Source organism: Bison bison, unplaced genomic scaffold (assembly GCF_000754665.1).
Source record: "Bison bison bison isolate TAMUID 2011002044 unplaced genomic scaffold, Bison_UMD1.0 scf7180017864061, whole genome shotgun sequence".
NCBI lineage: Eukaryota > Metazoa > Chordata > Mammalia > Artiodactyla > Bovidae > Bison > Bison bison.
The window spans coordinates 3,690,946-3,708,381 of NW_011494633.1; the positions used below are offsets into that span (position 1 = coordinate 3,690,946).

The 17,436-nt window shown below is 37.2% G+C and overlaps 1 protein-coding gene across 5 annotated transcripts in view; it reads right to left on the reverse strand.

Annotated features, from left to right (window-relative positions):
- The window catches only part of TP53BP1 (tumor protein p53 binding protein 1), a 68,111-nt gene that overhangs the window by 29,359 nt on the left and 21,316 nt on the right, over nucleotides 1-17,436 (reverse strand). For 3 of the 5 annotated variants that reach the window (XM_010836144.1, XM_010836145.1, XM_010836141.1), the window contains exons 12-16: nucleotides 11,906-13,232; nucleotides 8,184-8,303; nucleotides 7,212-7,415; nucleotides 4,105-4,162; nucleotides 2,054-2,146 (exon numbers count right to left, since the gene is read on the reverse strand). In XM_010836144.1, the coding sequence (XP_010834446.1) occupies nucleotides 2,054-2,146; nucleotides 4,105-4,162; nucleotides 7,212-7,415; nucleotides 8,184-8,303; nucleotides 11,906-13,232 (1,802 nt within the window). The remainder of the gene's footprint in view (nucleotides 1-2,053; nucleotides 2,147-4,104; nucleotides 4,163-7,211; nucleotides 7,416-8,183; nucleotides 8,304-11,905; nucleotides 13,233-17,436) is intronic. The other 2 variants (XM_010836143.1, XM_010836142.1) reach the window with 2 other exon arrangements.

The window sequence follows — 17,436 nt, forward strand, 5'->3', positions numbered from 1 at the left end:
ATCCTCTGTCGTGCCCTTCTCCTCCTGCCCTCAATCTTTCCCAGCATCAGGGTCTTTACAAATGAGTCAGTTCTTTGCATCAGGTGGCCAAAGTACTGGAGTTTCAGCTTCAACATCAGTCCTACCAATGAACACCCAGGACTGACCTCCTTTAGGATGGACTGGTTGGATCTCCTTGCAGTCCAAGGGACTCTCAAGAGTCTTCTCCAACACCACACTTCAAAAGCATCAATTCTTCAGCACTCAGCTTTTTTTTTTTTTTTAAGCACTCAGCTTTCTTTATAGTCCAACTCTCATATCCATACATGACTACTGGAAAAACCATTTTCCCTCAGAAACTATTTAGGGCATAACTTCTGAATATAATTTCAGTTTTAAAACAAAGCTTCATTTTATTTTTGACATTTTAATTCCTAATTTGAAAAATAACAGGCTGCCTTTTCCCCCAAAACTGTTAATCAGAACAATTCCTATCTCTCTAAAGACTAAAGGTATCTCATTGCAACAGCAGCAACATTCAGCAGATTCCAGTCAAATATCAGATTTTTGCTACTTCTCTTTCTTGTGTTAGCATCAAATAAAAAATGTGCAAATCAAACTTTCCTCCAAGAAACATCTATCACAAAGATGTATATATCCCACAAAACACTGAAGAAGGAAATTTTAGCACCAGAAAAGAGACAGACAAAAGAAACTCAATAATTTTAAGAAGGACCACACTTCCTTTTCTTCATTAGATTAGGCTACACAATTCTACTCTGGTCACTATATGTTAGGTTTGGAAACTGATGCCAAAAAATAGCGAATTTTAGCAGAAAAAGCCTGGGTAAAATTCATCCAAAGTGAAATATGGAAGAATTAACCTCCATATTTAATAAACGTTTAACCATTCTGTTCTGAGCGTAGGTAGGTCTGCCGGAGGGGACCTGGAATCAAGATCACCTGAATTCTCAGGCCCTTCTTCCATCAAGGTTAAACAACAATCATCAGCATCCTATTCTATTATAAACCATCTAATAAAACAGGAAGGCAATACAATGCAATCAATAAGTTTCCTAATTGCTGGGCCAAGACCACACTACTTTTGAAAACATACAAGGTGGTACTTCAGTTTCCTGATACAACAAAGGATGTGATCACAACAAAGGATGTGATCTGGACTATCTGATTCCCAAGAATACCAACAAGTTCACATGTAATCATCAGAATGTTTAGTAAAAGCACTGATGTGCTTCTCTTCAATATTTCTACCAATAAGGAACACAGAAATTATGTTGCAGGGAATTAGGACTCGAGTGCCAAGAGTCTAGGTTCAATCTCTGGTTGGAGAACTAAGACCGCCCGGCAGGTTACAAACAGCCAAAAAAAAAAAAAAAGTTACAAATAACACTATTAAGAATATAGCTGATGACAATACATTATTCTAGTCCCTAATTACAAATTACTGAATTCTAGAGATATAAGATTCCTAATGAAGATACAAACTTATTCCACTGCCATTACTTATTTCTCCTACACTAAATATAAGAACCACATATTCCAAACAAGATACTTTTCTAATACAGAAGAAATACTTTGTAACTCAAAAAATTTTTCCAAGCTTCATAGCTGGTCTAAGAGATAATGGAGTAAAGAAATTATTGGAAAACTTTAATTGCATCAAGCCTGATAAACTTTAAATTTGAGCTGTCAAACATCCCATTTTGCTGTATGGGAAACTAATGGAAAATAAAAATTCTGTTAAAAGTAAACATGTTCAAAACTAAGTAAAAGAGAATCTTAGAAATTCAGGATGATATATTTTTATAAGTTATGAAGACTGAATAATTTTAAATTGATAAAACTAGCAGATAAAGACAAAAATCTATTTATGAAATATTTAATAAAACTTTTCATTACATCTCATTTATAAATCTACCTAGAATATATCACAGTCCCTCAAATAAAACAGTAAGCTCAAGTTCACAAAACAGTAGCAGTATATTCTAGATTTTGTTACCAATCATTTTGTGAATCCATATAGCCCAAAAGACGCTATGAAAATAATGCTCGCCTGATGGGTGCAGAGGAGGAATTCTGATTTCGAGCCTCATCCTCTTGCCCGGCTTCACAGACACAGCTAAACACAGACATGGTCTTCTGGGAACTAAGAAATAAATTAAAGCAATACACTGTGTTAACTGTGAAAGGAAAAGTACCTCTGAAAATTATCCTTTTAGGTACAGAGAGAATAAAATTCTTTCTCTGAATATGAAAAATCTGAATACCAAATATTTGATGACATTAGGAATCAATGGCAATTTTAAAAGCATGATAATAGTACTGTGGTTAAGTTGAAATTAAAGATTTCTTATCTTTTAGAGACAGCATTGAAATATTTAAAGATAAAAATGATACAATGCTAGAATTAGCTTTAAAAAAATCAAGTGGAGTGGAGAGTGTGGGAAGCATTTATAAATGAATCAAGACTAGCTGTAAGTTGTTAATTTTTGACCCTGGGTGATGAATTCATAGCAGTTCATGATACTATTCTCTTTACTTCTGTATATTCATGAAATCTTCAATAATGAAATGTGAGAGAGAGACAAGATGGAAGCAAGTAATCTGAACAGTGTCCAGCTACAGACAACACTTAAAAACAGAGTGGTACTGCTTCACCTAAACACAGAGATAGCATTTAAAATACTCTAACAGAGTCCATCACCGACTTGATGGACATGAGTTTGAGCAAGCTCTGGGAGTTGATGGGCAGGGAAGCCTGGCGTGCTGCAGTCCCATGGGGTCGCAAAGAGTCGGACACAATTGAACGATTGAATTGAAAGGAACAGAGCTTACTTTAAACGATTACCTATGGTGAACCCAGTGGTAAAGTCAAAGATTCTTAAAATCTGGATTCTCCTATATAAAATTTGCTTCAAAACAGTATCAGTGACTCTCATTCTGTGATCCTCCAATCCAACTCTCTGCCTCAGGCTTTTCTCTATTTTTCCATCCCTACATTCCACCCAAAGGGTCCAGAAAGTTTCAGCAGCATATACTGTTCCCTCTTAACAAGTACATGTACAAAGTGATAACAAGTTGTGCTGGATTTTAACAATTTTGTTAAAACTGAAAGATCAAGTATAAACTCCATTTTCTTCAACACAACATTAAAGAGTCTTCAACTAATAAGGAGTCAAAGGTACTTATCTTTCAAATTAAATATGTAAAATACCAGAAAATAATTACTCTCTCTATACAAAGATTGACACAAATCAAAGGATTCAGATGGATCACTTACAACTGAGGATCAAATTTAGTCCAAAGACAACTTAGTCAACAACAGTTTTAGATGACCCACCAAGCAGGAAATTTTATTTTTAAAAATTTATATTTTCTCTTTACAAATTTAAAGATTTCGCAACAGTAAGTCTGCATGGTAATGACTGGCTGGAAATGAATACGGGCTACCCTCCTTTAAAACGAGACACACGATCGGTTGGCCGTCGTCGTCAACATTTCACGCTCTTGCACCTAGACTGCTTTACTTATTTATAGCACGTGTCTAGACTGATTTAAGAATCCTCACCTATACTTCAACAACCACTGCTGGTATTTTCATACTGGATGACTCACACAAGAAACCAATGAAACAATTCTATTCTCACGGCCACCAGATGGCAAAGCTTACCACCAGAGCCTCAGGATGGGGTCATATTCAAACTATGACAGCATCCGTGACAAAGCGAAAACAACAGGACGGTAGCTAATTTGGCACCAGAAAAGAACACGGCCTGAGGCTTGGGCTGGCGAGGGCAGACCTCAGGAAGAATAAGGTCTATGGCTACCTCTGTTAGCTTCCTGTTTCCTCACCAAAGAAAAAAGGCACTCTCACATGAACAAAAGGACAAAAGGGAAACACCATTAAATATCTTAGTTCTAAATATAGCCAAAGCTTTATTAAAGTATTAATAAGAAAGCCTACGGTTAGATTCAACACACTGCTACATGGTTTATGCTCAAGTTTTGTTTCAAATTTTTTTCCTTTCTTGATAAATTATCTTCCCCTCATTACCAGTGGCTTTGTATATTAAACTCCTCTAAATAGCAACCAGCTCTGGTTACCTGGCAACAGCCTCAGCAACAGCAGTAGATCCATTTTTCCTTTCACCAGCTGCTGGCTCTGAATAAAAACAAAAGAAAGGAAAGAGAAACAGAACTCAGTATCACACCTTAAGACCTCTTAAAAACCTGTTCAGCCCCAATGATACTCTAAAATAATGCTTGAATTTCTGAAGCTATTGAAGGCCTCTTTTCACTATGACATTGAAAAAAATCATAAAAATAAAAACCTGATCTACTAGTATTTGCAACAAATAATAAAAAGGAAATGAGTAAGAATAAAAAGTGAACATGAAAAGATTTCTTAAAATTTAATGACATGTCTTTCTCACTTCCACTGATTTTCTTTCAAACTCCCTACAGAAGACTACTCAGTTTCTCCAGAAATACAATATAATGAATTACTAAGAAGATTTACCGAAAACGAAATTTCTGAATTACCTCTAAGTAAAAAAATCATGTAGTAAAAAAAAAATTCTATTTAAAAATTTCAAAACAAATTTAAAGAAACTTCTGAGAAAGTTTATAAATGTGAAACTAACACAACATTGTAATTCATCTCTACTTCAATAAAATGTTTTTAAAAAGAAAAAACTTTAGTAATTATGCAGGAAAATTGCACAAATTTTAAATAGTGTTAAGAGAACCCACACACAGAAGATACTCAAATTCTTTCCAAAGAGCTTTTGGGACAGATATTTGAAAAATAAGAAAGAACCTGTAGTAAAAAATTAAAGGTCATACTGAAAAGAATTCCATGTTCTCAAAGCAATGCCACAGGATTAAAATGTGTTCATTTACCATTAATTCTAGCCTTAGAAAAAATAATAAATACTTTAAAACATTTCTAAAACAGTCATAACCCAATATAATTTGAACAGTTCATCAAGGAGGCAGCTGAAGCTTGGTGGTCAGAGGCCTGGCTCTGCAACAGAAACCTGGCTCAGGCCCTGGCTCCAGCACTTAGCAGTCCAAGCTGGGGATAAACTTCATTTTGAGTCAGTTTCCTCAAAATAGGACCAACCCAGGGACTCCCTGGTGGTCTAGTGGTTAAGACTGCACTTCCACTGCTGTGGACTGGGGTTCAACCCCTGGTCTGGAAACTAATATCCCACAAGCTACACGACCAACCCTCATAGGTTTGTTGTGAGGATAAAATGGGGAAAACTATTAGTATGGTACCTGATTATCAGGAAAGGTAGTAAAATTTACTAATATGGTCATCTTTAACATTTAGCTCCATTTAAGGTCTTCCCAATTTTAACTTCAAATCTAAAGAATCAAAGCTATCGTGTACTCTCTTACTAAGTCCTATCTGATTTCAGAGAAGATGACAATAATGATGAAAATGTTATACTTTATTTCTACTGAGGTTCTAAATTTTCAAATCAATAAGCACTGAGAAGCAGAACTGCACTCTAATTCAGAACCAGACTTCTGGTTCTTGGAACTACTTTGAATTCAGGCTACTTCATTTACTAGCTGTGTGACTCTAGGGAACAAGCTCAACCTTTCTGTGCCTCAGTTTCCTTACCTATAAAATGAGGATAACAACAGGATCTACTTTACAGGTTTGTTATCAGCTTTAATGAGCTGTACATGTATGGCATATATATGTGGCATATAATAAGAACTCAAAATACAGAGCTAAAATTTCTTTTCTTCAATCTCATAGAATCAGAGTTCTTATCAGGTCCACCCACTCTATCTGCAGTCTTTGAAAACTCCCCTTTCATCTCTCTCTCTCAAGAATCTCATTTTTAACCCATTTCCCCTTTGGAGATTTCCTTTCAATCTCTAAACCTCCTTAGGTATCCCTCAGCCTGAAAAAAAAAACAAACCTCCTTCAGTTCTATATTCCCCTCTAACTTGCTGTTATTTTCTCTTCCTTTCTTACCTCAACTTCTCAAAAGTAGAATACATTTGCTGCCTCTTCTCCTCCCCTTTACTCCTCAATTACTGTCAGGACAGGTCCCACCCAACCACTGTACTGAAATAGTTCTTTCTAGAGTCACCCAATGAATCCTAACTGCCAAGTCTAATGTACATTTCCAGATATATCTTTCTAGACCTCACTTCGGCATGTGACATTTTAACTCTCCTCCTCACAGGCTTCCATGGCTTTATACTCTCCTAGCCCTCTTATCTAGGAATATTTCTTATCTAAGATAAGGAATATTCTCCTTATCTAGAGTAATATTCCTTTACAATCTCCTTGATAAAACTTTTTCCTCTCCTAACTCCATTAAATCCCATTTAGAGTCAGATGGATCTGATTGAAACTCCTGCTCCACCTCTTACCAATTACTGTAACAGTAGGTTTAAAACCTCTCTCAGTTTTCTCATCAACAAAATGGAAATAAGATCTACTACAGAGTGCTATCATGAAAACAAAATGTGGATGTAAAGTCATTCTATATTTTTTCTTGTATTATTTCCATATTTAACTGGTCCCAAGATCCCCTCTATTCTGCTATTTATCTCTCAAATTCATCCCCTCATCTCTGAACCACTACTAATGATCCCACTTCCTGGTTAAAGACTGCATTTGCCAGGCAGCAGAACAGAAAATGGGCAAGGAAAGGAATGATGCACAGATTTTTCAAACAATCAACTGATCCTTTAAAAGAAGCAAATCTGACCGTATTACTCCCCGGCTTAAAATTCTTCAGCTTTTCAGCATGATGTAAAAGGCCTTCCAGAATCCAGTCCTGACTTTGCAGCCATTCCCTTGTACCTTCTCTGTATTCCAGCCATACCAAACAACTTGCAATTAATGTGGGAAAGTCAACTTAAACCTACAACCTGAATCCACAATCCTACATTTTCTAGTCACTTCTGAACTCAAACATTTCTGACTATGAAAACCAATTACTTTATATAGACACAAGTTTAATACAGAGATACAAGCAGTACCATAGAGATTATAAAATGGAGCATCTTCAGTAACATGACAGTGACTAGCAAAAACAAAGAATTAAAATTCATGAGAATAAGACTTTACAAATAACATTTCCAGAAGTTTCAATCATTAAAACCAGAAGAAAAAAAATAATTCCAGAAGATCTGGAGCCACTAGTTACCCAAGATTAACATAAATTAAAACTTACTTTCCAGGCTAAACTGCAAAGACTCTTCACTTGCCTCAGTCTCAGGACTGACCAATTTCATTCTCAGACACAACTGATCACCCATTTCTGGGGCAGCCCCAGAATCTCCTTTTTCATTCCCAGGTATGGGATCGTTGGTCTCCACCATGCTTTCTGACATGACATCACTGGTTGTTATGGTGCTTTCTGGATAGTTGCTAATACCTGAAAGAAGGGAGGCAGGGGGAAGAAAGAAAGAACACTAAAATACAAACATGAAAAATAACAATTCAAAGTCATCAGTTTGTCTGTTTGGCTCCACAGCTCTGCAGGACTGAAGAGGATTCCTAGGATAGATCCTGTCACAAGTATCAACAACTACGCACTAGTACTGACACCTGGTCTTAAGAAGAGCAACAGGATTCAGTTCCACTTCTGCATCTGGACAAAGGATGCTGCATGAGCCCTCAGCCAACCCACATCTGCCAGCATCAGGCATAGGTAGCAGGAGACTCCAGACGGCATGACTGTTACCTCCCAGCACTGACTAGAGAAAACAAATAGGTTAATGTAGAAGACTACTAGCTGCTTCAGGGAAGGAGGATCTCAATTTTCTTGCCCTGTCAAGCAGCAGCAGACTGATTAGCCAGGGTCCTAAGTAAACAGTATTTCTACCCTACCTGCTTTCCCTTCCTTATAAAACAGCTCTAAACCACTGTTTAACACTCAGATACTATGGCCTTGCAAGTAACAGAATAAAATCCTCATAGATATTCTTCCTTCCTTCCTTCACTGTATCCTTTCCTTCCTCTCATCACTGCTCACATTTCCTGGGAGTTAACTCATGGAACCAGACACCATAATCTTATTCTTCCTAAGACAAAAATCAATCTCATCAGGCAGGCCCAACTCCTCAGATATAAAAGAATCACTGGCGTACAGAATGGTATCTCAGAAATTCTGCTTTAAACATCATTACATTTAATCACTCACCAATAGGAGTACTGTGTCTCTTGGGCTCCAATTTTAGGTGCCCAATAAGAGGTGGAGTTGCACCAGTCAATGGTGGAATAATATCACCTTCTTTAGGCAAAGTAAAATGAAATGGAGTTTCTGGAGAAAGCAAGAAACAAACAAACAAAAAAAAAAACCGATGATAAACAAAAAGGAAATCAAAACGTAAGTACACGAAAGGCAAAAGTGAGGAGAACTGCAAGAAATATCCCAATTACTCTTTTCCTTTGCTCCCCAATTCTGCCTCATTCCCAACCCCCCTCCCACATCAGGCCTCTCAACCAACGTCCTACTGTTCTCTCTGCTCATCAACAGAACTGACACAAAGCAGACAACTAGGGAACAGGCAAACAGAGGAAGCCCAAAAGCTCGGAGGTCCTGAGGAACATGGGGTCACAAGGAGCACAGACACATCTGAGCCCCAAGACAGTAAGTAAGCTGGATAGTTTCAAATCTAGACATCTTAATCTTGTGTAATGTTATCTCAAGGAGTTCACTTACAAGCTTTAGCAGCCTGTAGGATTTCTCTATGTTAAAGTCTGATGTTAATACTTGTAATTTACAATCTACTCAAAGAGCAGACAAAGGATTTCATGAGCTAAAAGGACTTCAAAATACTCATTGGTTCTACAAGAAATATACAGGTTTCACAATTCAGCAGTACTAACCAGTTCTAGGCCATAGCAGTGCAATGGTAAATCTCACATGTATGAGCATTCCCATTGTAGATATATTGGTCATTAACGAACATTTGTCTAGAAACAAAACTTTATTTTTTAACTAGGTCTCCATTCCAACTTTCTAATCAGAATTAGCAAATGGCCAAAATCACATTTTTTGAATTCCTAATTATCTCTTTTAATAAAATGACTAAGTTTGGGAGAAAAAAAGAATTATGCCAAACTGCTGTTCTTAAATCTGGCATGTGAAAAGTTATACTTAGCTTCCTGGAATGGCTCAGAATAACTATAATATGGCTTACCCAGTCACTATTCCTTATGAAAGTTATTTGTCTAATGTCCTTTCCAGATCACCAAGCAATTCTCTGATTCCCAGGGGACATTTAGTGGGTGCTGTACAAAGGTTAATTCTGACACTGTCTACCCAGTTAGTGTTAGTCACTCAGTTGTGTCTGACTCTTTGCAACCCCATGGGCTATGGCCCACCAGGCTTCTACACATGGAATTCTCCAGGGAAGAATGCTGGAGTGGGTAGCCATTCCCTTCTCCAGGGGATCTTCCCGACCCAGGAATCCAAGCCAGGTCTTCTGCATTGCAGGCAGATTCTTTACCATCTGTGCCAACAGGGAAACACAGAGATAGCATCAAATCCCACAAATTAAAGGCTCGGGTCCACAAGATTGCCCCCACTTCAGACACCAATCAGCAGTCCAGGCTTCTAACCAACTAGCTCTGTATCACAGGTTCCCACAAGGATGAAAAGTTCACATGTGCTGCTTAAGAAACTGTGAAGAGCAGAGTGGAAAGTCTCAACGTCCCATCTAACTGGCAAAGAATTCCACCATAGTTATAGCAAAATGAAATGGGCTGGTAGGTAAGCATTCATTCTCTGGCAACTCTTTAAAAAGTTAAGTCCTTCAAATTACTAAAGAACTTAAAGATATAGAAATTAAAAAACAAATACACCTCACAAAGCGTCATACACTCTGAAGACTATTTTACAGAATGTTCATTCCCAGTACAACCATCTGTTCTCTCTTGACAGGAACTATCCTTCACATTATGATTAACCATTCAGACTTTTGAAAATCTGTATAAAATCTTTAAGTAGAGCCTTCTACATGACAAACCACAATATGCGAATGTAATATGCAAGCATTAATTACAGAATATCATTTATGAAAAGTTATCTTAGCACTACTGATCCAGTGCATCACTACAACCTAATAGATATTGGCTTATATGGGTAGCAGTGCCATTATCTGGTCTTCAAAGCCCCATTTCCGGATTATCACAAGAGCCTATCGATTACTTTGCCTGCCTGAAGTCTCCCTCTTTCCCCAATCCACAATTCTTTCTGTACAACTAAAGCACCTTTCCTAAAAAACGTGACTTAGATTGATAACAGTACTTAGATAAAATTAAACTATAAAAGTCTTTAATAATGTAGAATACTAGGTCATTCAGATAGTTCTTTGCCATAACTCAGCAGAATTAGAGAAACGGTATAATACAGTTTGGGGCTTCCCTGGTGGCTCAGACGGTGAACAAGTTGCCTGCAATGCGGGAGACCTGGGTTACATCCCTGGGTTGGGAAGATTCCTCTAGAGGAGAAAATGACAACGCACTCCAGTATTCTTGCCTGGAGAATCCCCATGGACAAGAGGAGGCTGGCAGGCTCCAGTTCATGGGGTCTCAGAGTTGGACACGACTGAGCAACGAAGCACATATCATATGGTTTTTACAGGAGGTAAAAGCACAGACTTAGGAATCAGGAGACCGAGGTTCTAGTCCCACTTCAATCATTAACTAGGCACAGGACTTTAGGAAAGAGAGACTGAACCCAACACCCCTTAACCTCCTTTCAGCTACTTTTCATTTCTTGTTCTAAAAAGGAAAAAAAAAAAAAAATGAACATCAAATCTAATGAAAGGGAGCAATTTTGAGATGAAAAAAGTACTAACAATCACTCCTAGACAAGAGGTATAAACTAGAACCAGGAAAAGGTATCATCACCCATACTAATAGCCATGATGCTACCTAAACATTGCTTCTCATTTCCATTATCTTTAGAAACTTGCTTTCTTAAGTCTGTATTTTGGTCTTTTGGTTTGTTTTGTTTTTAAATTATACTGACTTTGGGCATTCAGAAAGTTTGAATTCTTTTCAGCTAATGTCAGACATGATATTCTAGACATATTTCAGAAATAAGCTATTATTCTCTTTCTGGACTGTATAAAATAGATAAAGGGACTTCCCTGGTGGTCCAGTGGTTAAGAATCTGCCTGCCAATGCAGAGGACACGGGTTCAATCCCTGGTCTGGGAAGATTCCACATGCTGTGGAGCAACTAGGCCCGTGCAACACAACTATTGAGCCCACGAGCCAAAACTACTGAAACCCAAGCAACCTAGAACCAGTGCTTTGCAACAAGAGAAGCCACCACAATGAGAAGCCTGCTCACCACAACTACATAAAGCCCAGCAAAGCAACAAAGACCAAGCACAGCCAAAAATAAATGAAACTTAAAAAAAAATAAAATAAAGCACACAAACTAAAACTTTCCCAGTTAAAGGTTTAAGATGTATATACGTTGAACCACTGTTAGAAACTGAATATCCGTAAGGAAGAGACCACCACACTTTTTTTGAACATGATTTAACTGCGTAACGTAATCAAAAAAGGTCCCTGTACTTCAAGGCCACTGTCCAAATATAAAAACATGGAGCAAGGCTGAGACTTAAGTAGAAAATACCAGATTGGTACAATTTTCTAAATACTTAGAAAATCCATGCTAATTACACCTGAGTTCTAAAGCTGATAAAAACTTCAAATGATCTGATTCCACAAATAATTAAAGCTATAAAAGAAAAAAACCCATATTTTAATTATTGGCTGCTCACAAACATAAATCCAAATTCATTTTCAGCCCTGATGTAACAAGTATGCAGTTCTCGCCTACCTTCCATTCCAAATCATACTTTTTGGTTGGAAACACAGAACAGTTTACAATCACACTCACCACTAGAGCTTTCACAGAAGCTTTGTGAAGCCTGGGCAGAGGCTTTCTCCAGTTGCTGGGCCTCTACACCTGAGTCCACGTGCTCTGCATTAGCCACTTTTGAGTCTTCCCTTAATGTGCTATCGGTTCTCTCTTGTGGTTGGGTCTGCTGCATTTCCTGCTCAAGTCCTAGAGTACCATCTGCTCTCACTAAAGTCAAAGGAGGCTGTGGAGAGTCTGCCTCTACAGATTCTTTTTCTGCAGTCACTAATTTCCGATCTCCTTCACACTCTGCACTCTTTTCTTCTTGGATATCTGCTCTATTCTCAGCACATGGTTCTATTTCTGGAGCATCATCCTCCCACGACTGAGAATCTGAGCATTTCTCCACTCCCTCTAAAGGTTCAGAAGAGACATCAACTCTGGGAGATGGTTCCTTCACATCTACAATGACAACACTCGAGTCCTCTGAAGTAGCTTCTTCCCATGCTTCCTGATCCTTATGTTCCAATTCCTGTTCAAGTACTGGAAGCTTCTGGGGAGAATCAATACTTATCACACTGGTTTCAACTTCCATAGCTTCCTGGCATTCTTGTTTGGGGACTTCCTTCCGAAGACCCAGCCCTTGAGACTGCGTTTCAGTCAGAGAAAGATGCAATGTGACACTCTCCATATTTTCTTCTTTGGGCTCCTCTCCTTGACTTTCACAAGGAGTCTCAGGGATTTCTTCCACCTCAGACCCTGAAGACCCCTCCTCTGGATGATGTTCTTTAATTTCTATAGCTTCCTCCTGATCCAACACACTTGAGAGTGCCTCAGATCGAGTAGCTGGAGAGGGAACTGCCTGACTGCCTGAATCACAAGTGAGATCAATACAAACGTCTTCCGCTACAGGTTCTTCTCTGCCTTTGCAACCGGCAGATAAAATACTAATGTCAACCCTGGTTCCTATGTTGTCCCCCTTTGCTTTGTCATCATTCTGATTCAGTTCTACTTGGCCCTCTTGTGCAGGATCAAGCAGGATACTATCATTTTCAGCAGGAACAAGTTTAGAATTGAGAACAGGAGACATGGGTTCAGTATCCTCAATCTGTGTGTTCTCTCCATCTTCATCAAGCCTGTGAGAACTCAAGCTCTCCATCTTTGGGGACTGGCTATACTCACTTGTAGAAAGCATTAACTTACAAGAATCCCCTGTCAAAGAAAGTCCCAGATCCTCAGTGGAATTCTTTGGTTCAGTCTCTGAAGCTTTAGAACACTCAACAGTCAAAGTTGAACTATGCAACTCCCTACCCTTCTTCTCATCATTTGATCGTTCTTCCAAACTTGGAGATGGAATGAAGATATCCTAAAGAACAAAAACAGACAAATAATCATTTTTTCATAATCGTATTTCTTTTATATCTAGTCCTTCAATTCTAAAATTTCTAAATCAATTACACAAGAATTTTAAACTCCAGGGCCATAACTTCAGAAATACAAGTCATAATCATCAGTCTTTTTTTCATCAACACAAGTCAATGTTTAATGCTTTTCTTGAGAATCACTGATCTACAATAAGCACGATCCAAACAAAAACCTAGAAGTATTCAAGTAGGTAGAAAAACACTTAAATTGACTGCATCTCACTACTAAAATCATGTCATACACTGTATGATGGACTGTTAATTACATAAGAATCACATGAACATAAGCCTACACAGTCCACTTCAGTTCTCACAAAGTGGGAATACATATAGGCATAACTCAGAGATACTGCAGGTTCAGTTCCAGATCACCATGATAAAGCAAGTCACACAAGTTTCTAGGTTTCTCAGTGTACGTAAATGTTTAAACTATGGAGTCTAAGTGTGCAATAGCATTGTGTCTTTAAAAGATGTACATATCTTAATTAAAAAAAATTTTTAATGCTAAACATCGACTGACAATTCTGGATTGCCACAAATCTTCTATCTGTAAAAAACAAATTACCTGCAAAGCACAATGAAATGAGGTATGCCTATTCTTATTTCATGTCCCACTATTTCAAAACGTGCTGGCACTCACAAAGCAAATGTTAAAATTCAAAGTTTACGATAATCACATTAGTCAACAGATACCACTACACACCAGTGTGGAAGGTGAAGGCTTAGCAGTAAGATGACATCCTGTTGGTAAGGATGCGGAACAACTACAACTGTCATAAACTGCTGGTGGCAATGCAAAAGCTACCACCACGCAGGAAGACAGTTCGGTTCTATCTTACAAAGCTAAACGTACATTAGTGTTACGATATGATCCAGAAATTGTATTTGTACATATTAACCCAAAAGAAATAAAATCGTAAGTCCACACAAAGATGTGTACGCAAATGTTCACAGCAGTATCAAACATCCAAAAACTGGAAGCAACCCAAATGTTCACTGAGAGGTGAATAAGTATCCATATCACAGAATAGTACTCAACAATAAAAAGGATTAAAATACTAATACGTGCCAGAATGTGAATGAACCTCAAAAATTAGCTAGGCTAAAAAACTCAAACACAAAACATCATACACTTATCATTCCAATTTTAAGACATTCTTGAAAAGATAAAACTGTAGTGACAGAAGGCAGATGACTGGCTGCCCAGGGTAGAAGTGGGGGAGGGTGGGTGAGGAGGGATCAATCGTAAAGGATTATAAAGAAGCTTTTTAGGGTGAGGAAACTGCTCCATACTTCGATGGCGATAATGGTTATACATTTGTATACAACTACCAAAATTCATCAAACTATACACTTAAAATGGCAGTCTCATTTTATGTAAGTAACATCTTTAAAAAATTAAACTCAAAGTTTAATGTTTTTATGTAAGAATTTACATTTAGGGTGTTGTTTTGCTCAACATAAATGCTGTAAAGCTCTAGACATAGCTGATAAGGCATTCACTTCCTATGATTTTTAAGAGAATGAGGAATCAAAGTATGTTGCCAAACATTCTGTGCATTCATTAACTTCTGATATTTCAATGTTTGGTCTTACTGTTTACCCTTTCAGATTATAAAAACAGTAATAAATTTTATCTGCTCATATACTCCCAAGCATGACTGCATAAAATTGGTTCAACATTTCTAATGGCAATTTGACAATACACACAGCCTTGAAACCTTATATACTCCTTAGTCAAATAATTCCACTTCCAGGAAATTATTTGATGAAAATACACTGAGATTTAGCTACAATGCTGTTCAATACTAAAAGTATTTAGAAAAGGAAACAATATGATATATCCTAAATATCTACAGATAGGAGATTCATTTAAAAATTACGATATACCTAACACGATGGAAGACTTTATAACTTACATAAAATTGTACATGAGTATTAAAAAAATAGAGAGAGAAGCAGGCTATACATTAAATAGAAACATTTTCTAAAGAAGTTTATGAATACACATTTTATTGTGGTCTACACATTTTTACATAATTTCCATGTTTTTTAAGTTATTAATAATACATAAACACCATTAAAAAGTTACAAGCAGTCATTTGAGATAACTGATGATCTTAGTTTCACTTATTTGTGTGTTACACACGTTTTATAAGAAATTATGTATTTTTTAATAAAAAGTCAATTCACAAAGGCTTATAGATAAGACATTGCTAATAAAATTATAAGTAACAATTGTTTTTGAAAGTCAAACTCATATAAAAATAACCATCTCAAAATGAGCATTTACAATGCGCAACCACCACCTCTATCTACTCTGAAAACATCTTCATCACTCCAAAGGGAAATCTCATACCCATTAAGCAGTTGCCCCCATTCTGAATATGCTTTAAGAGTTATCAAGGTAAATATTTATGTGATTTTTTACAGAATTTTTTCAATATATGTATAATTTTTGTCAGCAAAGTAAAATTTCAGGGGCTAACCAGCCTAACAATAAACTTTATTTCTTAAAAGGCTTCCTGGATCTAGTATCTTGCCCCTAATAATCTCTGAAGGCTTAGTCAGAATAATAAAGTTAAGTGGAAAAAAAACAAAAAAACCCCTCAGAGCTCTGGATAAAGACTAATGAAGAATTGTCAGGACTTGCATCAATGAGTCAACCAGTCTAGACTCAATACAGACCTAAATCCATAGTATCCAAGCTGTCAAAACTGGTCTCTCACACAGTTTAAAAGCCACTAATAAAATCATCTATATGTGTATCAAGAATAAGAAAGTGTTAAATATCAAACTATTTTCTACTAATCCTCTCCTCAGCCCTCACACCCTGGTGAAGGATCAAAAAGGCTACGCAATTAACAAATATATTAGGGGAAAAAAGAAATAAATACATGAAGTTACCTTTATCTCAGTTTTCTCTTGATTAGTAATGATTTTATCACAAATAAACAGATCTCACAACATCAAAATTAGGTTGACTTGGATTCCCGTAACCAAAGTACAGAGAAAAAAAAAAAAAAAACAGATGTACAAAGGTGAGCCATTAAGAATAACATAAGGAGTTTGATACACAATGAAAAAGTACAGAGCTCCCAAATAAAAACAACGGATTTAATACACACATTTACTTTAACTTCTTTGAAAAATCCCACTAAGGAATGGTACAGCAATTTTTTAAAAAAATGAATTTTCAAGAAAAAGAACACGAAGAAAAGATAACCACAATAAAATTTTAGAAGAGTGATCATCTATTCAGCGGACTAGTGAAAACTGAATTCCTAAGACAGCAGTAGGGAAAGCTAAGATGTAACCCAAATTACACCTCAGAATCACCATGCCCCAAAAAAGATTCAGGACTTGGCAGCAGCCCAGGTAACTCCGGAAGTGGTGATGAGGGCAGAGCTAAAATCAGGACTGACTGACTGGCTGGAAATCTATTTAAGAAGCAGTTTAATCCCCATATCCTCTCTCCCTGAGCCTTGTCCTCCCTGGAGAGAGTGAAACATAACATCCCTGAACTGGAGGACAGGGGACACAGTTATCAGAAAGTACCATACTGGAAATTGGGAAATTAAATGAAAATTTACACTGAATAGAACCTGCCCCTGTCTCTAAACATCCCCAGTCCTCTTTCATCATAGATTTCTAAAGTAATGGCAGACAACAGGGAACCTGAATAAGACCAGATAAATCAAGATACTGACATTAGGAGACCCCAGAAACGGCCCTACAGATACCACTACAGTGAATACCAGAAACAAGAAGCACCAACCACTAATTCAGAACTTCTAACCTGTTTTCTAGGATTTCACTCTTAAAGGAGGCAGACAATCAAGTATTTACCATCACACTCTTAAATTAGAGGAAAGCCTCTAATTCAAAAGTGAAACACACAACAAAACTAAAATGTATTTGAAGAAATAGTGATCACTACAGGGAGAAAATGTCTCAAAAACTACTATTATTAGGGAGATAAGATAGTATTTGGAAAACTCAGCAGTGGCCACAGGACTGGAAAACGTCAGTTTTCATTCCAATCCCAAAGAAAGGCAATGCCAAAGAATGCTCAAACTACCGCACAACTGTACTCATCTCACACGCTAGTAAAGTAATGCTCAAAATTCTCCAAGCCAGGCTTCA